At 44.6% G+C, this 27,640-nt stretch overlaps 3 protein-coding genes across 7 annotated transcripts in view; 2 read left to right on the plus strand and 1 right to left on the minus strand.

The window, feature by feature from the left end:
* Nucleotides 1-683: 683 nt before the first annotated feature.
* On the plus strand, nucleotides 684-19,876 carry hivep2b (HIVEP zinc finger 2b). 4 transcript variants are annotated; one of them, XM_037071534.1, is made up of 8 exons: nucleotides 5,272-5,862; nucleotides 5,964-6,192; nucleotides 8,694-12,664; nucleotides 13,813-13,970; nucleotides 14,117-14,292; nucleotides 14,881-14,979; nucleotides 15,073-15,860; nucleotides 16,768-17,175. In XM_037071534.1, exons 3-8 carry the CDS (start codon nucleotides 8,798-8,800, stop codon nucleotides 17,173-17,175), a joined length of 5,496 nt encoding a protein of 1,831 aa, XP_036927429.1. In that variant the 5' UTR covers nucleotides 5,272-5,862; nucleotides 5,964-6,192; nucleotides 8,694-8,797. The 4 variants fall into 4 exon arrangements, with proteins under 4 accessions (XP_036927430.1, XP_036927429.1, XP_036927428.1 ...); XM_037071535.1 differs by lacking the exons at nucleotides 5,272-5,862; nucleotides 5,964-6,192 and adding an exon at nucleotides 684-782; XM_037071533.1 differs by lacking the exon at nucleotides 5,964-6,192.
* The window catches only part of dusp23b (dual specificity phosphatase 23b), a 49,238-nt gene continuing 23,024 nt past the window's right edge, over nucleotides 1,427-27,640 (minus strand). Inside the window, exon 4 of the mRNA XM_037071599.1 lies at nucleotides 1,427-2,308. Within this exon, the coding sequence (XP_036927494.1) occupies nucleotides 2,249-2,308 (60 nt within the window). The 3' untranslated portion in view covers nucleotides 1,427-2,248. The remainder of the gene's footprint in view (nucleotides 2,309-27,640) is intronic.
* txlnbb (taxilin beta b) lies at nucleotides 20,408-26,877 on the plus strand. Of its 2 annotated transcripts, none has more exons than XM_037071569.1 (10): nucleotides 20,408-20,559; nucleotides 22,664-22,910; nucleotides 23,235-23,326; nucleotides 23,425-23,595; nucleotides 24,974-25,168; nucleotides 25,447-25,566; nucleotides 25,659-25,733; nucleotides 25,826-25,918; nucleotides 26,097-26,192; nucleotides 26,302-26,877. In XM_037071569.1, exons 2-10 carry the CDS (start codon nucleotides 22,679-22,681, stop codon nucleotides 26,800-26,802), a joined length of 1,575 nt encoding a protein of 524 aa, XP_036927464.1. In that variant the 5' UTR covers nucleotides 20,408-20,559; nucleotides 22,664-22,678; the 3' UTR covers nucleotides 26,803-26,877. The 2 variants fall into 2 exon arrangements, with proteins under 2 accessions (XP_036927464.1, XP_036927463.1); XM_037071568.1 differs by having other exon boundaries at nucleotides 20,418-20,559; nucleotides 22,641-22,910.

Consider the following 27,640-nt stretch of genomic DNA (forward strand, 5'->3'; position numbering starts at 1 on the left):
AAAATAGAATATTAGTATTAAATATAATTACTTCTTTCTTTTTTCAGTGTTCATAGAGGGAAATATTTTTGTTTTGATATATAGATAGATGACTTTATTAATCCCCAAAGGGAAATAAGGTTATCGTAGACTCAGATACAAATACAATCAAAAGTACAAGGATAAATATAGAAACAATGAAATACTGAAAAATGTAAGAAGAACATCAGGTGTGAGAGGATGAGGTGCAGTATTTACATTTAATTACTTCTCAATATCATCTTTTCTATTTAGTTTTTTAATCATTATAATTATTATCTTATTAGTGTCAGGATTTAATCTTCTTGCACCTTCATGTTGTGTTTTTGTATTGTTTTCTGATGTTACTGCACTTTTGAGAGTCCTCTGGGATTAATAATGCTCCGTTTTGTCTCATTTTGAATACAATTGGGGGTAATTTTCGAGAAATTCTGATGTAACTTTTTAAATAACTTAAAAATATGGTGCTTGATAATAACCTATGACATTCCCTGACATGTAAAAGTGAGGTGTTATTGATTCCTGATAACGTCACATTGACTCCTGCGCTCCTGGATCATCTCAGGTGTGTCAGCGCACGTTGGCGCCTCCTGCTGGACACACCTGGAACAGCACACTCAGCTCCACTGGACATTTTTTTTTTTAAAAAAAAGCACGCTGACGGCGCAAAACTGATCTGTACGCCGTCTGCTGCTCACAGCGGAGCGACACGTCTCCTTCATGCACCGCAGAGATGAGCACGTGTCCAGGTGTCACGCTGACAGGTGAGCCCCGCTTCGAGTGTGTGTGTGTGTGTGTGTGTGTGTGTGTGTGTGTGTGTGTGTGTGTGTGTGTGTGTGTGTTCGTGTTCCTCCAGCACGGCGAGCCGCGCGCCTGTCACCTAAGATGGTGAGCCCGGTGCAGGCAGATCTGTGTGTTGTGTCTGCTCTCTGCTGCACGCCTTTAAGGTGGGAGGTCCCTGCTCTGCAAATGTTCCATGACGTGCAGATGGGGGGTTCACAGGGGGTTCTTCTCACGTCCGGGCACTTCGGCAGGCTATCCCCGCAGCCTGGACCCGCACATGACAGCTGATCCCCCCCCACCCCTCCCCCGAATAACAACAACAGAGAGGTGTGAGGTGGGGGAGGCCGGGCATATCATCACATAGGTTCAAAAAGGTGGTGCTGCCCTTAAGGAAACACTGGGTCAAGACAGAACAGGCTTCTGGATCACTACCTTTTATATTGAGGGGCTGCAGTTAATGATTATATTCTTGATCAATCAATTAACATTTACACTATAAAATGTTTTAAAAATGGTCAAGTTGCTTGACTAAGAGTCCTAAATTTATCTGTGATAAATGTTACATAGGAGGTAATGAGTCCTGACAAGAAGCTTATTATCATTAATTAAAGTGTTAATAACGTTTTTTTTTTTTTTGGTTTATTTGACAAGAACAGCTTCTTAGATTTACATAGACTTCATTTATATTAAGAAAATTAACCCTGTAGGATAACAAAACAGTCACAAACAAACTAACAAAACAAACAAATATTCACATTTCAGTCACTTTTTTTTTTTTTTTTTTTTTTTTGGGCATTTTTTTAGCTTAAAGGGCAACTCCACCAATTCAGGTGTTGTGGAGTTCTGCTGCATACATGGAAAAAGTAGTATGAAGCCTCCAAAGGAAAGCTGCCTCCAGTGATGTCACTCAGTGGCTAAGTTGCATTGTGGGTAATGTAGGCGCCACGTTTTGAAAAGCAGTCCGCTGGTTCTCATTGCACTCATATGACACTGATGGACGATCACAATCGATACAGCAGAACCAGAGACGTCACGCTTATCACACCACTCACGCTTCTTCCTTTTCAATACCTGGCACCTACATTACCCACAATGCAACAGGGAGCAAGTTATTAGATTACATGAAGCTTCCTCCAGTCTCAAAAGGCATTATAAAACTTTATTTAGTCACATTTTTAGTCGTAGTGCTCCAAAACACCTGTAAACACACCTTAATGTGGAAACATTTGAGGAGTTGCCCTTTAAACCATTGATCAGGTATCAAGCTTTATTGATAAAATGATTGTTCCTTTCAGCTTTCCTCACCTGTAATACATAATACAACACGTTTTATCTCTGATTGTCTGTTTATTCTCTCTGTGATGATCTCCAGTCTGACGTCTGATCACACATTGATGCTCTCGTCCGTATGAGCCCACCGACTCCCCTCGTCTCTCCTGCGTCTCTCCTATCTGCAGTCTCGCTCGCTGTAATCTTTTTGGTGGTAATTATATATGTAGACAGGAAACTGGGAGAGAGAAAAAAAAAAAAAAAGAAATAATGAAAAAAAAACTGCTACAGACGTTGGCGCGGTTGCCATGGAAACACACAATCATGTCAGATTATTTTCAGGTACTGCCGCTGTGATAATGGCATCAAGGCACGACTGGTTCGAGACGCTGATGGATGAATGAGGCGGTGTTTTTTTTTTTTTTTTTAAATTGATCGATAGGTGAAGCAGCTTTGTTGAACGACGGGATTTGGGGGATTTTATCGGTGTTTGTATCAGATCATTTGTTCAGTGTACACCTGTAAGTAGCCATATGACGGCCACTACAGCCAGCATGGAGGAAAGCCTCATTCCTCCCATTCATAAACATTCACCCCCCTCCCTCCCTCCAACACCACCTCCACCTCCACCACCTCTCTCCTGCCCCCCTCCCCTCTAATATCATTAAGAGGCTTGCTCATAGTCGGGTGTGGTATTCAATCATGTGCAATTTTGTGGCAGATTTGAGCCGGTCAGCAGAGCCGCGGTGCAGCTTTTAGATAGTGGAAATGCCAAGCAGTGTGTGGAACATCCTGGGGGACAGACCATTATATTTATAGAGATGGGCGACTTGACCTTCACTGCACATTGAGTATCAGCCATTTTAGTGCCGCTCCTCTAGATACTGAACACAGCATAATGGATCTCAGCTGCAGTGCAGTTAGTTAGCTTCAACTTCATCTTTCGGCTTGTTAGAGGCGATATCTAATAATAGCTCCCTGCAATTCCATACTGTGGAGGGACTCTGTCAATACACAAGCCTCTGCATTCACTGCTCCTCTGGCACATGCCGAGTCCAAGTCCTCCGAGGGGAAATGCTCTGTGAAATTACAGTTTTGCAACGCAAAAGGAAATAAAGGCTTTCGCCGTTCGCTCCATTTGGATCCGTGTGCTCGGGAGGTGAAGTTCAGCTATAAGTCGTTACATAAGTTTAAAGCCTTTGTTTCTGCAGTGTGAGCTTTATGTTCGGAGTGAGATATGCCTCCGCTATAGCCCCAAGCCAAGGACTCCTATTCATAGAGGCGCCCAGTTGTTCTCACCCAATGGCACAGCGTGAAACCGAGCAGGATGGTCAAAGCGGGTGGAGTATTTATAGGTGTGTGAATTATATTGTGCTGAAAGGCCAGAGTTTCACACAAAGATCAGATAAGCATTCAAATCAGGGGAAAGACCCAGTTCGTTTTATTCAGTGTGAGCAGCTTCCAGACCGGCACGTATTCATCCATCACTTCATATTAAAACTCAGCTCAGTGGTTCGTCGTGTGTTCTTTCTGTGGCTGGTGCAGGTGGAGCGCAGACTGTTACAGAAGTTTAAGGTTGAGTGAAAACGACGACCCTGCCTTAGAGTCAAAACAACATACAAACGGAAATGCTCAGATGTGACTGTCATGACTAGACCAACTGTTGAGAGGGGAAGCAACACTTTCTTCCTCTTACGAATGGAGTGTTGGATTCATAAACGAGAAAACACATCTTTGCTCAATGAAACACGCTCGTCTGTGTCACGTTTCCCAAATAATGTTAACAAACTTTTGATTAAAACGATTCCCTGTTGGCGCCGCAGTCGCAAAGACGGTTTTACTTACGCTACATTTTAGTATTTACTATCATTCTGTATGTTTAGCTTGCGGCTACAGTCACTCGTCTTTGTAAAAAGTTACATAATCTTACTTGATAATGTAAAAAGCAATTTATACCTGTGGATGGTCAAAGTGGAGCAGGCCTGTTCAGCTACTCTTTTAGAAGGGCCAGATTAGAAATAAAGCCAGATTTTACATTCCCGATGCGCTGTCTGTTTGTTTCTCCAGAAATAACATATAAAAACAATGCACAACATTTGTAACTCCGTGATTTGGACGTCAATAATTCAAGATCTCAAGAAAATGGAGGAAATGTTTGACCCATGATGGCATGGTGCTTCCATATGTAAGTGCTTATTGACATATATAAGTAATGAATGGGCTTATTATTCAGATTTAGATTCAGACAACTTAATTGATCCCAAAGAGGGTAATTAACACGTCGCACATCAAAAACACAGATCAACAAACAGAGGAAGGACAGCAAGAAGAGCCGAGGTTCAATAAACAGCAATAACTTATTACAATGATCAGGCTGTTAACAACATAAACAAAGGGCTGTAACAATAAGAGATAACAATTTTAGGAGAAATACACAATTTTTATCATTCAAAAATGTCTGAAAAGTGAAGTACAGACACCTCAAAATGGCACTTACACTTAGTCATTTCCAAATCTATTTGTTGCTTGTCGAGCTTAAGTTTCCTCAGATATAACTTGTTGATCAGGAAACATCACAGGCAGCTGCCCTCGTGATCCCGCTGACATGTGACACGCTGTTTATACGTAAAGGCGAAAAGAAATAAAGGTAAAACAGAGATTACACAAGCGCCAGACGTCTTATTCCTTCCTCAGTTAGGTAATTAGTCTCAACTTCAAATATAATACAGCTGCGTTTGCTTGAGGAGAGTTAAACAATACAGTCTGTGGCTTTTATAAAACAGTCTCATTAAACGGTCTTCATAAAAAATCGCGTAACAAGAAAAGTGTTTATCGGGAAGATCTCCAGAAGTTGACGTGGGAGCTGTAATGGCATCGTGTCACACTGAACTCGTACATCTGATTCACAGGATGAGCTCTGCAGCTGCACATAATCTGCAGCATTGTCCTAGTTTTTCTCCCGTGTTAATGACACCCCTCATCACGACTCTCTCCATTCACAAAGCAAAATCCTGTCGTGATGGGAAGAAAACTGGCTCTGAACAGGCTGTGGGTGTCTCAGAATTCGGAGAACATGTCTAATTTCTGCAGCCTCCTCGCAGCCCGCCACATGCCGTCTTTTCATTGAGCTCCTCTCGATGTATAAAACTGAATAGGATCACTCTGTAGGAAATGTATATTCAGAGCCGCTGCACCGTGTGATTAGTGTCTTTCAAGGGGAGCTTGTCACTTTGCTTATGCTCACATTCTCTGTCCGGCCGGTTTTATATATATCATTATAGTTCTCGAACGCGTCTACCTGAATGAACCGCACACAGAATCGGACTGGAATAAATAGACGACTGAATCTTTGGGGGATGAATGAAGCTTTACTGGAAAAGGTGATGTTTAGCTCCCTGCATCATGATATCTGACTCCCCCACTCTCTGTGTGTGTGTGTGTGTGTGTGTAGTGTGCGAGGCAGCTGCTGCTGTGCTTTGAAACACAGCGAGAGAGAGGAAAAGCGTCCTTAAATGTGGGCTGTTGTGTAATCCCTCCCAGGGCCCCTTTGCTATTTTTGTGCCTGGGTCCGCACGTCACGGTTGGGTATTTTCTCTGGTGACTAGCTCGCATCAATAGATCTTCTAATGTACACCCAGTCAGGCAGCAGCTTCATGACTGATGGGACTTTACCTTGCTAATTTATTTCATTATTGTTGCCCAGACATGAGGAGAATGGGGAAACGGACTATGCAGCATGAGGAATGTCACATGTGACTGTGGATATGGGACAGGGGACTATTCAAATGTCAGGTTTGTATGAGGATTATATTTGATATGTGAATGTCAGCCGAGGCTTTTTTTTTTTTTTTTCTTCCCATCAGACCTTGTGCTTTATGTCATTCTGATCACAGAGAGAGCTGTTGATTCATCCTGCATGCTATGTGAGACCGCCACAGAGGATTTTCACCATCCAGCCTCTCTGAAGCCGGTCATGATATTTATGGATTTGTTGTCAGGCGTGAGGCTTCATGCCTGTTCCGTTCCCTTTAATGGCCAACTTAGCCTCTAATGATGTAATGCAGCGGCATAACGATGCTCTCCACAGCCAGCATTTGTTTGCCCATTGTCCTCTCTCGAAAGGTATGTGGTGCTTTTTCACATGGATCTCTCTCCGTCAGATATATTTCTCCATCCATCCATGCGGACATACTGTAACATCATCAGCCCACAGTCGTCCTGACACACACCTACTGCCACCCACCTGCCTCCTGTTGTTGCACGTCATTGCTGCTGTGTCATATATTTTCGTAAAGGTTACAGCTTGTTGCCGGGAGCGAGAGAAATGTGCAGTGAGAAAGGGGGTCTCGCTGGTACGAGAAAGTCTGCTGAGAGACTTGTCAATGAGCCTCTGAATGTGTCCCTCGCTCTCTTGTCAGGCTTCCGTTCAAAGGTATGCATTGTTTCTGAGGGTCTTATCTGGCTGTCACTCTGCACCCATATTCCCCGTCCCTCCTCTCGTAGCTCACAGAGGATGGAAACTAAGCAATGAGGTCAGATCGACCTTGAAAGGGAGCTCCCTACCAGGCCTCTGAATTTTTGTTACCCCCCCGAGGCACCCAACTTAGTTTACCTCCGTAAGCCTCCCCTCTGAATCATGGATCATTCCGGTCTGAGGCAGCCCTTCATATGCCTTCATTATTTCTCCTCTAAGAAGGAGCTTTCGGTGAGCATTTTCAAGAAAACACACACACACACACACACACACACACACACACACACAAATGGGAGATTATCATCCACACAGCTGCTTTCAAGCATCTCCTGGCATCTCGAGTCACCTTGGCTTCGTATCCTCTGGTTTGTGCCTGAGGAGTGTGCGGTGTGCTAACAAAGAAAGAGAGGGAGTGAGAGGAAGAGAGTCGGAGGATGTCCTAATTAAGGGGAACTCAGAGGGTTTGAACCAGATAATCTTACATAACCTCGTTAGGGAGGACACAGCATTTGATACTGAGAAGATGGAAATGACTTGCCCTCAGAGACATGTCCCCATGGCCCCGAGCAGTTCACTTTAACCATGATGATGATGATGATGATGATGATGGTGATGGTGATGATGATGAGTCCGGCATGTGTATGTGCTGGACGGTATGTGGTTCCCCCTGCAGCTCGGCGTGGAGACCACGACACTAGAGAGGCTGACGGGGGGTTTAATCCCGCGTGAAGACAGGGAACTTCAGGATGTTTTCGATATGAGCCGAGCAGAATATTTTGTTGTTGTTCGCTGCAGGTGGACTCATCACACTTCACCACCCATCATCTGACACCTGTGTGTGCTGGCATGCATCACCATACTCTGTCTTCCCTGACATTATCTTCTGCAGGGCTCTAAGTATTAGCATCCACTGACATTTATATTTTTCTTGTGACGGGCTACAATGCGAATACAAAGGCGTTGTAATACTGAAATGTTAAATCTGGGATGTACGATGGAGGAAGTCGCTGGGTGGTATTACTGTGGACAGCGTTGATGTTGTGTTCAAATATTAGAAAATCAGCTGAGAATGTAAATTACACATGTTGACAGAATATATTTATTGGATGTCAATAAAATAAATTAACTTAAAAATGCACCACTCGTTTTTTTGTTTTGTTGTTTTTTTTCACCTATTAAGATTTATCATATTTGATTCATTTATTTACTTTTTCCCTTTAATGCCACACAGTTTGAGTTTAGTCAATATAACTGTCTAACTCAACTTGAATACATTTCATATTTTTGGCTGTAACGATACGTTTTCCATTTACTGACACTCTTCTTCAAAATAAGACACAACGTTCATTGTTCCTGTTCTTATTAAGGTGAAGCCCAAGGGGGGAATTTGTACTCCTGCAGTCTTCTCTCATGTCTGTATCCCTCACAGAGAAGATACTCTGGCTGTGATGTAGGATGCAATCTGCAAATTCACTAGCAAAATAAGTTATCAAATAAATGTAGTGAGTGACAAGTACAATATTTTCCTCCAAAACGCAGTGAGAGGAACTATAAAGAAGCAAAAGATGTAGATACTTTTTTACTTTTTACATCTCATTACTGATTGAGGATATTTCACAGCTAAGGAAACAGTTTCAAAAGTGTTAATAAAAGTTGTCAGCCTCATGGTTCAACTCATATATATGTATTTGTGCATATTGAAGTGACGCGGTACTGTGATGATTGATTACATACCGACACACAGTAAACATCTACAACCCTTAACGACACACACGTGCTATGGTAAAAAAGCACGTGCCTTAAATACCTACACATATCTACATACTTTTGCACGGCTTCAGCAGAATTTGGGGCACCTGCCAGGCTTGACTTGACGCACCTTTGGGTGTTTTTTTAGAGGCTGGTAAAGAGAAAATATTTTTTCCATTCCTGCTGCGATGGAGCTCATTATGACTTTTATACACCGGTTTTATTAGGAAGACTTCCAGGAAACACTTGACCAGCTCTCCCACTCTCAATGAGTCAGTTTTAAAAATGAAATCTATTCACTTTTTCAAACTTTTTCACTTGATGGTCCTCTCATGCATCTAAATGCTGTTTTATTTATATCTCAGTTGTCTAATTGTCCGTTCTGTCTGATTTCTTTCAGGTGACCCTTCCCTGCAATCAATTCACATGTATGTTAATATCACTACAGTTACATAACAGATAGTGTCCTTGAAAATCGATCCCAAAGAGAGTGACATTGGATTCATGGAGTCACTTGAAACTACTGCAGGGGTGAAAAGCTCCACTGAGGGTCAGGACAGAAATGTTGCCCAGAAAAAATGCACCTCAGAGGCAGCGCAGACTAAAAGGAGTCCGTCGGTCGAATTGGAAGGAAAGGGGTGGCAGCAGCAACTGCAAGACAGTCAGAGCAGAGACACGGGTGGTTTCAAAGAAATGTCTGACTCAGGGAAATCACTGCAATTAGAAGATCAGCACTCCCAAATCCAGTCAACAAGCCATCAAGACTACGAGGTGTCTTCACATTCACTACAGCCCACGAAACAGATTCCCGCTGGCAGACAGAAAGCTGTCGGTCACTTAGTCTCGGCACAGTCACCAGGACCCGCATCTCACAGGAAGTCCACCAGTTCACCCGAAGTCCAACAACAGTGCTCCCATTCAGGGATGGATCAGCTGTCAGAGACTGTGTGTAAGGTGGAGCAGAAACCACAAAAGCCTGGCAAGTATGTTTGTGATTATTGTGGCAGGGCATGTGCCAAACCGAGCGTGCTGAAGAAACACATTCGCTCACACACCGGGGAGCGGCCCTACCCATGTGTCCCCTGCGGATTCTCCTTTAAAACCAAGAGTAATTTATACAAACACAGAAAGTCTCATGCTCACTCTGTCAAAGCTGGAACGGTGCCACTCTCAGAACTTGGTTCTTACAATGCCAACACAGACCAGGGGTCTTTTGAAGGGGAAGGAGAGTTATTCTCTGATGCTGAGCAAAGCACGGACACGGACGAGGACACTCTTAACGACCCGCTGCTGCTGCTGGACTCTCCAGTGGAGGGATCAGATAACACTGCTGTAAAAGTACTAAATCTCATTGCTCAGAAAAAGGGAGCCACGTCGATGTCAGCTCAGGATGGTTCATCCCAGCCCCAAGAAATCAATGCACCTCCCGCTGCTGCCGAGGCTAGCCGTGCAATCCAATCTTGCACGATCAAACAGAGGCTTGCACTTCGGCTGTCTGAAAAAAGGAGCAGCGACTCTGACCACAATCTGTCCCTCCCAAGTCAGTCGAGCAAGGGCAGCACGGACTCTGGCTACTTCTCGCGGTCCGAGAGCACCGAGCACCAGACCGGTCCTCCGAACACCAACGCCAAGTCCTATCAAGAAATTATGTTCGGGAAGTGCTACAGGCCGAGTCCGAAGCAGACAGCTGCTTTTGTGGCTTGCAGCACAGACGCGAGTGAGTACACTGGGAGGCGCACGGAGAAAGGTGTTTCTCGCGTGTTCACCCAGGAAAAAGACACGGTGGAGTCAATCAGAATAAACACAAAGTCATTCACAAGGGAGGAGGCAAAGGAACCCATGTTAGACGCTGGCTCTGATTTGGGGCCTCTGATCCGAAGCAACTCAATGCCAACGTCCTCAGCAGTGTGTCTGACTATGCCTCAGGCTCTCAGAGGCAGCCACTCGTTCGATGAGAGAACAAGCACCGGGGGCATGAGGAGGCTCAGGCGGCAAGCTGCTTTCGAACTCTCAGCACATGACGGCCACGCAGACACTGACAGCCATGGAAAGATGAGCGAGAGCGGCACATCACCCTCAGGATTGGAAATGGAAAATTACCCCTCCATGGCGGCTAATATGAGCCATCAGAGACACGCGATGGAACTGGCAACACGGAAGCGTCGGAAAGAGAAGAGGGAAGAGGAGGATTTGCAAGGTCAATACGAGGTCCATCATGAGCAGTGTGAGGAAATGTTTGATTTGAATAAGGACTTTGATGCAAAACAAGCTGCGGCCGGAATCATGGCGTTGGGAAAAGGACATCCTTCAGGTATGCTCGCACAGATGGACAGGTGCGACATGGACATATCAGTGAGCCTTGAAATGTCTGGTCGAAAAACTCTGGGGAATGTAATTTCTGTCATCCAGCACACAAACTCATTAAACAGGCCTCACTCCGAACTGTCAGATTCATACAAGTATCACGGGCAGAGACAGGAAAGCATTTCCTCATTTCAAGCGATGGAGGCGAGTGATTCATATGAGATGGAACGGATTGATAGCAGGCTGAGGCAATCATTTCAAATGGGCCCCAAACTTGTGCGGCAGCCCAACATACAGGTCCCAGAAATCAGGGTGACGGTAGAGCCCGACAGTCCAGAGAAAGCTCCAGAGGTGCAGGTGAAGGAGCCAGAGAAGCACGTGGAGGAGTTTCAGTGGCCTCAGAGGAGTGAAACTTTAGCACAATTCCCTCCAGAAAAGCTCCCTCCAAAGAAGAAAAGGCTACGCTTAGCTGATATCGAGCACTCCTCTGGTGAATCTAGTTTTGAGTCTGCCTGCACCAGCCTCTCCCGCAGCCCGAGCCAAGACAGCAACTTATCTTACAGCTCCACCTTCTCTTTTGACAGAGAGGAGAGCTTGAAGTCAGTCTCTCCGGCCAGGCAGGATGAATTTGGCAAACCGCTGGAGCTCCTAGCCGTGCCAGGCAGCGGGCACTCCCTCTCTGTGCTCAACCAGCGTCAACAACATGAAATGAGACGCTCCTCCTCAGAGCAGGCGCCGTGTAACTTGCGCAAGGAGTTCCCAGAGGTACGCAGCATATCATTTGACTATGGCAGTCTTTCTCCCACATCCAAAGTTAGACACGTGGACATCAGCGCAGGCCACTCGGCTGTGAGGGAGAGAAGGAGGGGAAACTTGGTGCGACAGGAGTCGCTGAATATGGACGCTGAGGTAACACAAGTCCCGTCACAAGTGTTTCCGCAGTACCTCAGCAGCACCTCCCCTCCATTCACAGCAGTTGCCGTTCTGCCGCAGACTTTGCCAATTTTCTCTGCCGGGAATACATTTCCCCAGCTGTCACACCCGAGCCTGTTGGTTCCTGTAAGAATACAGACTCACGTGCCATCCTACGGCAGTATCACGTACACTTCAGTATCGCAGATTTTCGACAATCAGTACGACAGTATTAGCTCCAACTCATCCACCTCTCAGAATCAAACCTCGCGTCTGTCTGGAAATGTTGACTCTTATACCCGACCACCTTCCATGCAGACCATCAGTGTCGAAGCCCTCGATCTGTCGTCAGCTAAGCTCAAGACAGGCATCCCTCTCTCCCTGACATCCAGAACCATCTCGACCACTAACGCCTCCAGCGGCGGCGCCAACAAACGGATGCTCTCCCCGGCCAGCAGCCTGGACCTTTTCATGGAGGTCAAGCAGCAAAAACGTGTGAAAGAAGAGAGAATGTTTGGGCAGATCGTAGAGGAGCTGAGTGCTGTGGAGCTGGGGAAAAGTCATTTGAGTGAGGAGAAGGGGCACGGGTCAGAGATGCAGGGCGCATCCACACCTCATGCTCAGGATGACTCATGTAGGAGTACATTTATCACACTTCAGCAAAAAGCGTCCGAGGCCACCGACCACGCATTTGAGTCGGCTATGGATAGCAGCTCCCTGGAAAGCAGCTCTCCTCCCTACTCCGTGATATCAGCCAGCGAAGTGAAAGAAGTTGGCACGGAGAAACGAGTGCAGATGGATATGGTGGCACAGCTGGTTACCAGTCAAGACATCCTGATCTCAGACGCTGAGCATTCAAAGCTGTTATCTCAGTTTCCAAGTCTTCGCACGACGACAGGTGTGAGCTGGTGTTATCTCAACTACACCAAGCCGAGCTGCTCCCACAGCAACGCCCCCTTCTTCTCCGTGTACGCCACCTGGTGTGTGAGTTCCCACAACCCGAACCCTCTCGAACTGAGCACCAGCTCTGCTCTGGCTCTGCTGCGGTCCAAACAGAGGGGGGACAAGGTTATGTACACCGTGGCCGCCATGTGTCAGCCTGGCACCGGGAAACTGGTTTCATCCCTGATCCTGTGGAGGCAGACCATGGAGCAGGTGAGAAAACGACCACTGCTCTGTTTTAAAAGCATATTCACCGAAAAACCTCTCACTCCCATGTCGGTGGAAAATCAGTAGATGTTTTCTTGCCCATGAAAACATTCCCAGGAGCTTCACCGCAAAACAGTGTTGCAATATTCTCCTTATCTACTGAGGGGTCTTTTTTCAAAACCTTAAAAAAAAAAAACAAGAGAAAACCAACATTTACAGGCTCCACACAGCTCGTCCTGTGTAATACAAGTTTGTTGAGGTCCAAAGGTCCAAAATGTATTGAAAAAGACATTATTTACATCCTTGACATCGACCTACTTTAAACAGGGTGCGTGTTAATGCAGCTACAGTGAAACATTTGGCTGATAAAAGGTGTAAATAACAATTCAACTTAATTTGGGATCTTGTGGCCTCTGGAAACTTGGATTACGCCGGACGAGCTGTATGGAGCCATTTTTCTGCTGCAACACTGTTTTGCTGTGTTTTGTTTTGAGGACTTCCATCTGTGTGGGGATCAGTAGAAAATGACTGCAAATTTTTCATTTAACCCTAAGTTTGAACATGCATAAGAACATTTTGTCATTTATGACTTATTGAGCTGGTCTCACTAACATCACCATTACATAAAAAGAAACTGCAGTTATTAAGTTAAAAACACAATATTAAATACTCTGCAGAAAGTTTAAATGACCTCAGTGACCAGAAAATGGCAAACGACACACTTCAGATCTTTTGGCAGAGGCGACAGCAACTATTGGCAAGTATCTGGAAATATTTTTTTCCTGCTTCTAGCTGTGATTTTCTAAGCTTTGATCCGTCACTTGCTCTGTTGGCAGCGAAAATACCACCAGACACCAGAGTTAAATTCAAGTGACTATCATGTACCTTGGCAATGGAGGGCTGTTAAAATGTACATATTATGACATTAATTCACTCCTAAGTAAGATTTCATGAAATAGAAACAAGAAAATCATCATAATCTGAGTTATCTGTCCTTAGTTCTTCCTCAGCAGCAGCAGCAGCATAATTCATGTTTGCCAAACATGCTGTGTAACGCCACGTGTGACACACAATACTGGAGGCATCGCGTTACGTTGTCGATTAGGTGTCCACTTAAAATGGATGTTAACAAACTGTTTGATCATCTAATTCAGCTGCAGAGGAAACCGGAGCCCAAAGTGTTGGACATCAGCTACGGGAAGAAGGTGAAAGACGTCAGCTGCAGAGTGAAAACGGCCAAGGAGGAGTGGAAAGAGAGGGAGGCCCCCACAACCCAGACAGTGCCGACGCGTATTAAGATATTCGAGGGCGGGTCAGTCAAGATATTAGTTATCATAACACTTGTCGTTTCTGCTGACAGCAAGTACAGCGGCTATATTAGGATGTTAGCGCAGCCGCTATCCATCTGCATATGCTCTTTTTACTGTTACTCATTGGAAAACCTTGTCTGTCTTTTAGGTACAAGTCCAACGAAGACTACGTGTACGTCAGAGGTCGAGGACGGGGGAAGTACATCTGTGAGGAGTGCGGTATTCGCTGCAAGAAGCCGAGCATGCTGAAGAAACACATCAGGACCCACACGGACGTGAGACCCTACATCTGCAGGGTCTGCAACTTCGCTTTCAAGACTAAAGGTGAGCTCGCTATTCACAGTTTAGATTTAAAACAAATGCAAGATTCATATCAGCGTTTCCTGTAATCTGTAAGTGTGTCTCAGATTTTAAAAATACCATTTGCAGCACAAGCAAACGCTAGTTTTTGATGCTATTTAGAGGTACTATGGTGCAAAATCAGCAGCTTTGTCTCCTCATTTTTCTCTTCGCTGTCTTTATTTCTCAGTTTCCTCTCGTAGTAAAAAAGAAAACAGCTTGTGTGGGGATGTACAGTTTGGATTAGGACCATCTGCAACTTCAAGAACAAATGCAGATATTTTGCATTGACACTACAATTAGCGGTCGTATACTTAGAGATTCTGATCGTGATCTATGTTGAGAAGTGGCCAAAGATTTGTTTTTGTGAGCTTCCTCGACCTCTGACCGCCAATATCTAATCAGTTTATCCTCGAGTCCAAGTGGGCATTAGTGCCAGATTTGAAGAAATCAAGGTGTTCTTGAGTAAACAAGAATGGGTTTGAGGGGCAGACGGACAACCTGAAAACATGATACTTCCTCATCACAAGCGCAGAAGCATAAAAGTCTGTGACGTATTTGTTTCTTTTGCAGGAAACCTGACTAAACATATGAAGTCAAAGGCACACATGAAGAAATGTCTTGAACTGGGAGTGTCAGTGTCGATGGACGAGGCGGAGATTCAGGAACATGGTAAGATGCTGATGTTTATGTAATATTTTTGAAATTAAAGCAGAATAAATCCAACTAAACTGATGCGTTTGTTTTTGTTTTTTTTTTTTAAAGTGGACGACACCCAACAAGAGTCCAAGACAGAGGTGGTGGTCCCGACCAAACACCAGTTCTCGGATGCAGAGGATTCTGACGGCATGGACGAAGACGTCGACGAAATCGACGAGGACGATGAGGAGGACGACGAATACGAGGGCGACTCCACTCCAAAGTTGCGTTCGAGAAGCACGAGTCCTCAGCCGGTTGGAATTACATCTCTGTCAGTCACAGCCACCGCAGCTATCCACGGCTACTCCCTCACCTCTCTGCCCGACGCCGATGTCCGCCCGCAGGCCTCTGTCAGGCGGACGGGCTCGGATCATCGTCCCGTCCTTGCAACAGACCAACGAGAGAAGTCCGTGGATGAAGACTCTTTGACTATGTTGTCTCCAGAACAGACCAGCTTCCTGTTTGATCCCTATTCTTCTTGTCTGCTCTCTCCTGGTTGGGAGTCTCCCATCAGGGAGCCCTCCCCGTCACGGTTGCGTTACCCATCTCCGAGGCGAGAACTCTCCCCTCGAGGTCGGTCCTCTCCCAGGTGGGATACCTCCCCGCTGAGGCCCAGCTCGCCCGGCTTCACACCCATTCAGCACCTCTCCCCGGCCTCGATTGAACGACCCATGTCTCCTGGAACGGAGCTGGCCGGGAAGCGAGAGTCTTCGGTGCGAGGCCGGCAGAGGGTCGTGCTGAGGGCAGTCTCACCACGCAGAGGCTCTCACCAACACAAAGGCAGCGGTGATAAAACCAGACACCAGGCGAAGATGGAGATGGCTCAACAACAAGCAGCCTTTGAAATGGAAATGGTATGTATCACCCAGGTCAACTGTACCGCTGCCAAACTGGGATTTAGTAACAAAGACCTGCTAACAGATTTGGATGATGTTTGGTGGAAAGTTAGACTCGCTGGCAAAGGAACAAGAGATTTGGAGTTTTGGAACAGATTCTGAAATTTTAACACATCAAGACAGATTAGTTTGGAACATTTTTCCTATTTTCTCATGAACTGATGACTGAAAAAACAAAGTATCCTGTTTGTCTGACACCATTTATTTTTGATGTGGATCCAGAATAAAACATTCTCAACATTTTTGTCTGTTAAAACAACAAATCTAAAAGATAAGTCTGGTAATACAACAGATTTGTCTGCTGCAGTTCTCAGGTGTTTCAGGAGGTTATTTGGTGCCGTCACCACTTCATGCATCGCTGTGGTGTAAACTTTTGTGAGACTTAGTTGTATCCTTCCTTTTTAACTTTTTAAGCGTTAAGTATTCTGGTAGCTCAGCAGTTCACCAGTTTATGCTGCTTTTTATACGTCGTGTCATCTCAGTTCATGTCAAATTTTGTAAAACTGACACCACAGTGGGGTGAATGAATATGAAATTCCTGCAAGTTGCTTTTTTAAGGGGTGTTTCTTCTTTAGTTAGTTATTGGAACACATTGCAGTTGAGTATTGCAGAGTCGCTGTGTGCTGATACTGTTATCGTGAGAAACGCATCGTGAATCGTATCGAATAGACAACGAAAATGTTAAACGGATTGTGCAACCGTGGCGTGAAAATATCTGTTACTCAAGTGCTGCCTTAAGTTTTTTTTTTTTTTTACTAAATAATGCTGTATTCCTCACATTTCTGCAACTGTAATATATTTTCACATGAGAACTTATCCTGGCAGTGTTGAAGCTGCTGCTAACGCTGCCAATATGTCGTTTCAGGATCAAAGAAGCAGCTTGGCTTCCAGTCTGCCTGGTGCTGCCAGTTCTCATCACCAGAACATCCTCAGCCACCTCCCTCTTCACTCCCAGCAGCAGGCCCACAGTTTGCTCCCCGTGGTTCCTGTCGGAGGGCTCCAGATGTTGCACTCCCCGCCTTCCTCCAGCACTGATGTCACCCCCTCCTCGGCGCCAAGCCCCCAGAGCAGTGAGGGCCAGCGCTGCAGCAGCAGGGAGGGATCTGTCCACGGGCTGGAGACCGGAGGAGAGGACATCAGAGGCCAGAGCCAGCCGTCCTCTCAGGAGAAAAGCCTCGACCCCGGCGTCAGGGACAGCAGACAGGAGGAGAGCGTCCAGACCTGCCTGAAAGCCATCGCCTCGTTGAAGATCACCACGGAGGACCCTCACTGAAACCCCCCTTTATTTCTTCTCTGTCTCCTTGATTTGCTCCAGGAACAGATGCCCCCTGCTCCGACCTTGTGGTCCCTCAGCCCTTTAGGCACATAACCTCATCTTTATCCCATTAGAGGCAATATAATAACACTTCCTCTGGTCTTGCACATGCTCCAGACAGCTCCTTTCTAAATCTGAGTGGAGATCAAACCTTCACAGCGAGGAAAGAAAAACCCACCCTGTCTGATGTGCTCGTCTCTCCGGAGACTCTTTGAAATGATTGGATGAGCAGCGGGATGTCTCGCGAGGTGGAGAATCATTATTGGGTGCAGGTGCAATATGGAAAGATATTATGCTAATATGCCTTTTGTCTGACATAGTAGTTTGCGTACAATTGCACATAAATTATATTTATGGATTCTGTACAAATGTCCTTAACATATACTCCTTCTTAGATGCATACAAACAGTGTATTTTACTGTATGTGTAATTTGAAAAATAGACTGTTGTTTAATGTAATCATATCAAGGTGTGATGCAGTAGTGCAGTAAATAAAGACTATTTATAAGGGGAAAAGTATGTGTATTATGAAACAGTCTGACCAAATTTTAAGTAGACGCTTCTTGTGCAGTTTGGTGCTTCGAATCAAGCGGCAAGGGTCTGTGCCTTTATTTTGCTTTTCATCATTTTCTGTTATCAGAAGGTTGTCGTTGAATAAGGATTAACAAAAAAAAAAAAGAAAATGTCAAGGTACTCTCGATCGAGGCGCGCGACAGGAGATTTAAAAAAAAAAAAAAAAATATGAAAAAAGAAGCTTTTTTTCTTTCTTTGCTCCGTCAGTTCTGCGCTGACGGACGGACGGACGCAGCTTGATTTCACGTGAAACAATCTTAAAGAAAATGTTTCTTATGTTGCATTTTTTTCTTAATGTTGTGGTTTTTATCTTGGTAAAAATGCATGGGATTTGCTATTGCACAAAAATAGAGGAAGTTAATATGTAATTATGAATACTGTAAGATGTATTTATATATTAGAACGTGAGCACTTATTGATACTGGTAAATATTTGACTACTATTTATATGGTATATCTGTACTTATGCAGCAGTGATGCAGTTATGCAGTGAGCCACGCTGGCATTGCTTTTGATCTCATGTATTTGCTTTGATTAAACAGCTTTTTATTTCTTTTTTTTTTTTCCTCTCTCTTATACAGATGACCATAAGCATTTTATGAGTTTTTACGATGCACTTTCATCCTTTTTCATCTTCTGATGTTTCACTGACTCGATCAGTGGGAAAAAAAACAGGGGGGGGGAGTAAAAACGTGTTATGTTCTCTTGTGGTTTTTGAAACATTCCAGTCGTTCTTTCTTTTTTTTTTTTTTCTCACGTGTTCTCATTTTTTCGTGAAACATGTTGCACACAAATTCAAGGGGCTACGATGATCAGTCGATGGTGTGTTTTCTTGCATTTAAACTGGATAAATCAATATCACTTACTGTAAGTTATCCTAAAAGTAATGATGTTAACGGCGTGAGTTGGTTGACTATTACTGTGCTTCAGCTCAAAGTGTAAAAGTAATCATTCAACCGATTGCATTACTTCTTCTTCTCTGTATATATACGTGTATTTTTATGATTTAAACTATTTTTGCAGTGTTTGAATTCTGAAAAACTTTTTACGCAGACTGTTTATCGTCTCTTTAAGAGGTGAAATGTCTGCAGTTTGACGTAACAGAGGTTTAAACGAGGGAGAGAAATGGCGCGGTGTTAATCGCTAACGTCACCGCGTCTCATCTTTGAAAAGAGAAAACAAGTGTATTCACATCTTCGAGTGGTTGTGTTGCCAGTGTGAGAAACGGATTTCAGCGTCAGAAGAAAAAAAAAACACTTTGTTCACTCATGTTTACATAAAGAAATTTTAAAGGTGCACTGCTTTAATTTTTGTGTTTTGTTTTGTTTTTTCCCCTTTTCTTTTTTTTCCTGGAGATGTATGTAGCTTTTGATTTATGTAATTTTTATTTGTCGTGGTTAAACGGTGCAGAACGCTCATAAAAATGTGAAGGGAAACGTGAAAAAAGCCTTTCGATTTTGCTTTTTGCATACAGTATGTATTCAGATTGTGTTTTGTTTCTATTGTGTATTCATATTTACTGAACTGCATTGTGCCTCTCATGTCTATGAAATTCCCTGTAAAACACACAGAGGACGAATCATTTTACCTCTCAGCTAAGATTTTTTTTTTTTTTTTTTCGAGGGGGGGAGAGAAAACCTCAGTAGCCAATCGGTTTGTTCAGCTATTTGCATCAGATCTGGTTAGTCAGGACGGAGTGCCTCTTTTATGCTATTGGGGACTTTATTGTTTTGGTGCTCTACTTTTTCAGATTAAAATTCAAAAAAATTGTTTTAAAAGAATATACTTCTAACCCAAGGATGTGTGTGTGTGTCGCAGACTTATTTCATGTTTTTATTGATGTTTCAAAATGGCGCCCGTGCCTTTTTTGTTTTTTTTCTACCTTTCACCTGCGTAATTCACGGCTGTTTAAATTAAGAGCGCACGAGGGAAGGTTTGAAGGTTTTCAGATGAGATCATTCACGTTTTATCTGGAGGGGGAACAAAAAAAAACAAAAAACCTTTCTGAGTGAAAAATTGGAGAGACTCCTACCAGTGACATCCTCTGGTGAAAAATTATTACTGCAGTCATAACATGGAACAAGAAAAAAAAATAAATGAATGCTTCCAAAAATAGTTCTCACCTTGTGGATAATGTATTCAAACGTCTCTAGGTTGCATCAAATTCAGCAAAAACTCAGCTGCACATGTAACCGTGCAGCCACTGCTCTGCGCTGTGAGTAAATACTGCATGTGTTAAGCATATATTAAGCCGGCAAATGACTGTGATCTTACAGCATATTATCTTCTCTGGGTCGGGGAGGAAGGTCTGTTCTAATTCTGGCCAATCAGGAGGACAGTTCATTTTTTTTTTCCCCCTCTCCCGCTCGGCGACTCGGCCTGTCAGGCCCATTTGTTAGAATAATTATACGGCTGTTAACGGCATCTCGGCTTAAAATAAAATTAGTGCTGCACTGGTGTAAAAGCAGCAGAGGTATCACATAAAATGGCCGCTGGAGACAAACCCTTTTTTGTTTTAAAAACGGTGAAGCGTTCTCACAACAAGCTCTCTGAGGTTAAAATTCCCTCTTAGATTACAATCAGAGGAGGCTGTTTTTCGTGGACGGACAGAGACACACAGTCCCCTCTCGTCCTCCCTCTCTCTGCTCAGAGTGAGCTGTGCTCCTCTGGTTTATTTTGAGGTGGTCTTATCACAGCTGTTGTATCTGTGGTGGCAGCCTGTCCAAGCCCCTCGACACTCTTCCCTTTCCCACTCTGGCCCTTGGTCCTGGTAAGACCCTGTTTTTGCTCGTCACCCTGCTTCTTCAGGGACATTAACACCTAAATAACGTAAATATACTCTGTGTTTCAGAGGGGTTTCCAAACCTCTTCTCATTCTCTAACTGTTTGTTTGAATGCGAGTGCTTTTTGTTGGAGATAAGGAGTTAAATCACTTGAGGCTTGCCTGTGTCACTTGTTAACAGAACCAGAAGAGATTCATCTTGTTTCTGGACGACTCTTCTTTTTAATCTGTTTCTCTGATTGCGCACAGCCACTGTTGTGCGAGGAAATCAATAACGCCTTTTCCTCCAGTCATTTGTTTATCAGCTGAGTTTCCGTTCCGCCTAACCGCCTCCTTTAAAGAATACTGAATATAGACGTGGTCGGTTATGTAACACAGATATTTAGAATAGTTGGGAATGCAGCGTTTCGTACGCACAACCACTGACATTGACATCAATAAGAATGGATTAGAAATAAATAAATATCTTGCCCATATTAAGAAGTTCCCAAAATAGCCTGTGGGGTCTGGAACAGGTGCCACGCGCTCCGCTTGTGAAAGCTCAGGCAGTGTGAAGGCTGCACTAATTTTATGCACGTAAACAGGCTCTCTGGCTGTGAGCCTCCAGAACAGCCACCGAGGCAGCATGGGGCTTCATTTCAGTCACCGTGGTGCGCTAATGTGCTTTGTTACCACTTTAATTAACTGGGGTTGAATCATGTTAAATCGAAAAAAAAAAAAAAAAAAGGGTCACATTTTCCTGAATGTGTTTTAAGATTGCAGCATAATCTGCCATCAAAAGAGCAAGAAAATGCTTTATGTCTGTGTGTAATGTGTTTCACAGAGCTCCATCTGTATAGAATAGACAGTTGACTTTAATAGCCTTGCTTATTTGCTTTGTATGGTATGAAAAATATCAGAAAACAGTGAAAAATATAGTTATAAACATCTGTAAATGGCTTATATTTTAGTTCTTAACCTGTTTACTGTCATATATCATGAGGGCAATATTTAATCCTCACATGAGAAACTGGAACCAGCAATTTCTTTGCCTGAAAAATGACTAAAATCATTAATTGACTGGCTAAAAGCCAGAAAACAACGCCAACTAATCTGATAATTCATTAATGCCGCTGTTCTCCGTCTTGCAGCCACGGTGAACTAAATTCAAACTGTCATGATGATAAGAGGAGGTAAAAATGCAGAGCAGGAGGAGAATATTTCAAACGCCCCGTGGTTGACAACAGAGCTGAGTGCTAATGTTAGCAACAAACGCTGCACAACAGTAACCTGAACAGAGTCGATCAGTCATAATGGTGATACCAAGACAGCCTCATGTTATCTGAGGTGGTACACGGTGTAAAAACTTTCAGAAACTCTGGATTAATCGACTACTTGCTCCTCTAATCTGTAAAAAGGCTGATATGAGCCCGGCTGATTTATCAGTCCAGCTCTGTAGGTCTTCCCAGTGTTCACAGCCGTAAAAGTACAAAAGGTGTAAATAGTAAAATTAATAATGGCTGCATTCTATTTAGCCGTTTCAGTTTCAGGGTCGAGTTGTTGTGCACACTGCGAGACCTGAGTGGAACAGAGACATGAATGTTATGAGTCACACCTGTACTCTGCCTAAAAATAATCTGCTGTGAAAAGGCCTGTTGAGAAGCTCTTTCATATAACCAGAGATTATGAATCAGCCAAACAGCGTCGGAGCGACTGGAAAATGAAACAAAAAAGACCCAAAAAAAAAAAACAGAACTTGGCTCGGGTTCTGAGCTCTGACGCTGTTTCGCTGTGAAGCTGCAGAAATGATTTGCGGGCTGCGAAACTTCACCTGACCTTCAATCAGCATGAAGGTGAGTAGATAATGACTGAACTGTCACATCAGTAACCGGTTTGATGATGACATTTATTTGATAAATACAAATAACCAGTCAAAATGATCCACAGCGTAGAGAAGTGACTGTCAGGCTGCTCATAAAACGCAGGGAACATGAGGTCAGCGGGTCAGAGGTGATCACGAGAGACTAACCCTTTGAACAACGATGCCAGGAGGAGATGAATATCGCTTGTCTTCCTCCACTTCGTCACAGAAAACCAGCTGTTTCCCTCTCAGTACCAGCTCAGAATAATGGAGGCCTGTCAGATGAGCAGCCCTGCACCCGTGGGTCCGGAGGCGCCGCCAGCCGAGGGTCAGCACATCGACCTGACAGAGGACCTGGCCCAGCAGCTGGAGGACATCATTAGCACCTACCAGGCCGAGATTCCCGCTGAGCCAGAGGACGCCGAGGAGGTCACAGCCGTCAAGGAGGCAGACACCCGCAAGGACCAGAAACTGGAGAAGAAGATGCTCAAAAATCTAGGTGTTCTGTTTTTTTTTTTTGTTTTTTTTTCTTTCTCAGAGTGTTTTATTGATTTTAGCAGAGGTGGGTTTTCATTCAGCTCGGTCAGCAGAAGTCCAAGTTGTACTGAAACTGATAGGTGTGTAAGCGGAGCTGTTATGCGCGTAAGTGCATCCATCCGCAACAGACGAGCAGGTAAAATAGTATTTCCTCGTGCTGTTTATAGTTGGCTTCAGTTGACTCACACGGGGAGACAGACTTCTTGTAAACACAGATGGTTAGCTGCTCTTAAACGAAGCTCAAACCCGACCTGACTGTCGTCTGTGGTTCTCTGTGGCTGTTCAGGGAAGGAGGCCATGCTGCTGATGCAGAGTCTGAACAAACTCAACACTCCAGAGCAGAAACTGGAAGCAATCATCAAGAAGCACGCTGAGCTGGTGAGTTGAGCCTTATAGAGAAGAAGAAGAAGAAAAGGTGGGATGTGCCTTTGCTCTTTAGGGGCATGTGGTGGATTTTGTCTTGTGTGTCCTTGCAGCTGGAGGAGCATCGCAGTGATCAGAAGCAGCTGAAGGTCCTGCAGAAGAAGCTGCTGCAGGTGATGAAGGAGAAGGACCAGCTGCAGAGCGAGCACAGCCGGGCCGTGCTGGCTCGCAGTAAACTGGAGGGACTCTGCCGAGAGCTGCAGCGGCACAACAAGACCTTAAAGGTACCTCAAGCTCCCGCCGTGCCTCCTCCTCTGTGCCGCAGAGGAAGTACATAATTGAATCACAAGCCGCTACTACTAAAAGGCCATTTGCTGTTGTTTGTTTGTTGGTGCCGGGTGTCGTAACCATATGTTGCGCTCGACAGGAGGTGACATCAGCTGGCACCAGAGATCAGACGTCATGTCAAAAAGCTCCGCGGCAATATATTCTAATGCTTAGAGGGTTGAGCCGAGGGCGCCACTTTGTCACTGACAACCAACAGTAGGCACAGAAAACACGTCACAGGTCATGTTTCTATTTAAGAGGGGCTCGGGGTCTTTTGAAATGAATTAATTCGAGGACACTACAACACTTTCCAAGGCAAATTATTCTGGTGGATGTTCAGATTAACCAGTCTAAACCCAGCACTGTGTGTTGAAAAGTGATGGTGACACAACATATTGAGGGGATTGTATGATATCGTATGATTAACATATTGCACTGTTAAAAAGGGAGGGGGGGCAAAACTGGTCAAAAACAATGGTGTCTCAAAACCGCAGGGTACCCGCTGGAAATGACACCTGTGGTTTGAGGTGTGAAGTCACAACAGGCTTGGAAATTTGTTCAGACAAGTCCACAAGAATACTCTACATCAAATCTTTTGGTTAAAGAGACCGCCTTTGCTTTTTTATTCTCTTCTAAAAGACGTTTTTCACCATTTCCTGACATTTTAAAAGACAAAACTAATCCCTCGAGAAAACAATCTGCCCCAAAATAATCATTAATTTATGCTCTTATAACATCACACACAACGGTGGTTAATCAGTTGTGAGGCCGGTGTTGTGAAACCACATGAACAGGCTCTTCAGTCGCTGTCAGTTCAGCTGAATCCATTGATTGTACAAAACGTTGACGTGTTGTTAACCTGCGTTCTTTCTTGAGACCAGCAGGGCCAAAAACAGGTCAGGTTGTATGTAAGCTTATTACAAACTGACCCAAACTGAGTTCATGGTTTCAATCACTTGTTTCAGGTCTTATCTGATACAGCGTGGTGCTCGTTTAATAAATGATGGTCAATTCAGAGTAAAATAGACAGTAAACCAGGGTATGCTGCTATCTTGGCTTTGACATTTCACTACTGCAACACATCCTCAGGTTCTCAGTCAGATAGACTTTGTAGAAATATGCTCACCTCTGGCTGTTAAAGAGAAAATGGATGGCGTCAGCTGTTATGGCTTCAAAACGGTCGCCTACAAAGCAATTGGTGACGTCAGAGCGGGTTTATACTTCAAAGGATAAGCTAAATGTGCCCCTGGCTCTATGTCACTGTGCTAATTGCAAATGTGTCACATGCAAGGTGTTTTTTTTTTTAAGCTCCCACATCTGTCCCTGTCATTGCAGGAAGAGACCCTGCAGAGGTGCAGAGAGGACGACCTGAAGAGGAAAGAGATCACCACCCACTTCCAGGGGACGCTGAGCGACATCCAGGCCCAAATCGAGGAGCACAGCACCCGCAACACCAAGCTGTGCCAGGAGAACAGCGCCCTGGCAGAGAAACTGAAGGGGCTCATATCGCAGTACGACCAGCGAGAGAAGGTGAACCTGACACGCACACATGGGTTCAAAACAGAGTTTAAAAAGTGGATCTATAAACCCAAATCTGCATGCAAACCCGCCTGACATAACCTGAGCCGTACCTCACACGTCTCGGCCTCTGTGCCAGTTTCAAACCTGTGAATTATCATCGCATTTCACCCAGGTCTTCCATTTATTAGCTGCGCTATTTCAGTTTTATGCAGCCAAAAAGAAAGAAAGAAACGAAACAGTCCGTCCACATGAGGACGACTCATAAATCCTCCATGATTGTCTTCCAGAACCTGGAGAAGGTCTTCAAACACAGAGACCTGAAAGAAAAGCTGCTGGAGACCAAACTCACGCAGGCCAACGTGCTGCTGAAGGAGGCCGAGGAGAAGCACAAGCTGGAGAGAGAGCTTGTACGTTCTGCGTATCAGATTTGTCGAGCCAACACATTTGCAATTCTAATCCCCCAACGCTCATTTTCATGGGACATTTTAATATTCCGCAGATGCTAAAACAGGCGACGGAGTATAAACTGAAAGTGAAGGTCATGAAGGAGCAGGAAATCGATATGAGGACCCAGGTAGTGTAACACGGCATCATGGGAAGTATTGGCTTGTTGTTCCCTTCTCTCTGGATGCTGGTATAATGTTTTTTCTCTCCGCTTCCCCGCAGCTCGATATGTACTCCAAGAAGTTTGATGAATTCCAGGGCACGGTATCAAAGAGTAACAGCGTCTACAGCGGCTTCAAACAGGACATGGACAAAGTGAGAGAGTGCTTCATCATAACGGTTATATTATTTGAATAAAAGACACGATAGAAACTGGGATGAGAGCAAAAAGATCCCCATGAGATTTACACTAACACTCAAACTGTATGATCCTATTTTTAGAAGTGGCTTTGAGCGTGTCGTGTGTAACATGTTTCTTGTTGTTGTCGTGTAGATGACCAAGAAAATGAGAAAGCTGGAGAAAGAGTGCCAGTCGTGGAAGTCTCGCTTCGACGGCTGCAACAAGAGCCTCCTCGACATGGTGTCGGATGTAAGGGACATTTTCTTCAGCTCCAAACGAAGCATTGGTTTGTTTGGCATCGACGTAAAACCCACCAGAAACTCATCACCGTGTTTCTGTGCATTTCCATCCTTTACAGAAAGCCATCAAGGAGAAGGAGTTTGAGCTCGTCACCATCAAGAACCAGAAGCTTGAGAATCTGTGCAGGGCTTTGCAAGAGGAGAGGAAGAGCCTTTACGACAAGGTGCAGGGAGCCGGAGACAAACCAGACGGTAAGACCAGCGAACCAACGGAGAAGGAGGAGCCTGAGGTGCTGCCGACCCCTGAAGTGCCCAAAGACGACCGACCCGTCCAGAGCACCGCGGCCTCCGCTGCCACACCAACGATCGAAACTCCACTGGCCAAGGAACTGGCCAAACTGAAGTCTGAGCAGGCCCGTCTGCAGGAGATCGCCGGCTCTTTCACAATCTCCCACATTATACCCACGGAAACAGACGTTAGCCAATCACAAGGACTCTCTGAGGGCGTCCAGGAGCCAGAGGAGAACCACATACAGGAGAGCAACGGGGAACACCCCCAGGAAGCCCAGGAGGACGGAGAACAAGAACAGAGAGATCTGGAAATGCAGTCTGTTGATTAACGCAGAAACTACCGTGGAGAATTGTACCTGGTTCATGTGAGATTCATAGCAATAAAAAGAAAAATGCTGGCTTTATCTTCAGTGTCTGACCCTGATGTGTCGATGTTTAAGAGATCAGCTGATCAGAAAGATGCAATTTAGAGAACTCAACAGTTTAAGGGCTTTAAAGATCATCTGGACATATTCCTATTCCTCACCTATCCACTTGTTTCCTGCAGAGGCTACTGGGTAAACCATCGTGAGTGATACTTGAGGTATAACTGATGCACTGGCGGCACTTTCAAGGGTTTAGAAGTGTTAGTTAAGTGGCCTGAGCATAATAATAGAGTCAGAAGTAGTAATTCAGTAGAGAAGATCTAAATGGAGGAATGCTGTGGCCGACACGTCGCTCTGAGAGAGAGGATGAGCGTCCTGTTACCATGGAAAACACGTAGAAGGAGGTCGTGCTCATGATTCACACGAGGTATCTTGTGTGGCTGAAGAACAGGGCTGATGGCTTTGCAAGCTGTTCTGTTGAATGTTCACTGAAACAATGCAGTATTTTTAAATTTGTGAATCTGTCCTTCTCTATAGAAACAGACCGCTGAGGCTCGTGGATAACTGCCGTATTTAGAGCGACCCCATGTTAGACAAACTCATGGATTAAACAGAAACAACACTGATCCTTGTCTATGATCTACATAAGCATAACAGACCATCAACGACAAGAAGACACCAGGGCTGATTTAAGTTGGATAAGTAATAAAACAAAACATTTTCTATGCTGAGGATGAACTGAGGAGGATTTCCTCAGACCTTACAAATTGTACAACCTCTCACAAACCACATAGCACCCTTA

The sequence above is a fragment of the Acanthopagrus latus genome, chromosome 16 (assembly GCF_904848185.1).
Source record: "Acanthopagrus latus isolate v.2019 chromosome 16, fAcaLat1.1, whole genome shotgun sequence".
Classification (NCBI taxonomy): Eukaryota; Metazoa; Chordata; class Actinopteri; order Spariformes; family Sparidae; genus Acanthopagrus; species Acanthopagrus latus.

Bases quoted from the DNA above. Each gene is read 5' to 3' on its own strand.
- hivep2b (XM_037071535.1), top strand. From the start codon at position 8,798: ATGGAGTCACTTGAAACTACTGCAGGGGTGAAAAGCTCCACTGAGGGT. The intron at 12,665-13,812 runs GTGAGAAAACGA...CATCTAATTCAG, and splicing joins GGAGGCAGACCATGGAGCAG to CTGCAGAGGAAACCGGAGCC. The intron at 15,861-16,767 runs GTATGTATCACC...ATGTCGTTTCAG, and splicing joins CAGCCTTTGAAATGGAAATG to GATCAAAGAAGCAGCTTGGC.
- txlnbb (XM_037071569.1), top strand. From the start codon at position 22,679: ATGGAGGCCTGTCAGATGAGCAGCCCTGCACCCGTGGGTCCGGAGGCG. The intron at 23,596-24,973 runs GTACCTCAAGCT...CTGTCATTGCAG, and splicing joins GGCACAACAAGACCTTAAAG to GAAGAGACCCTGCAGAGGTG. The intron at 25,734-25,825 runs GTAGTGTAACAC...GCTTCCCCGCAG, and splicing joins AAATCGATATGAGGACCCAG to CTCGATATGTACTCCAAGAA.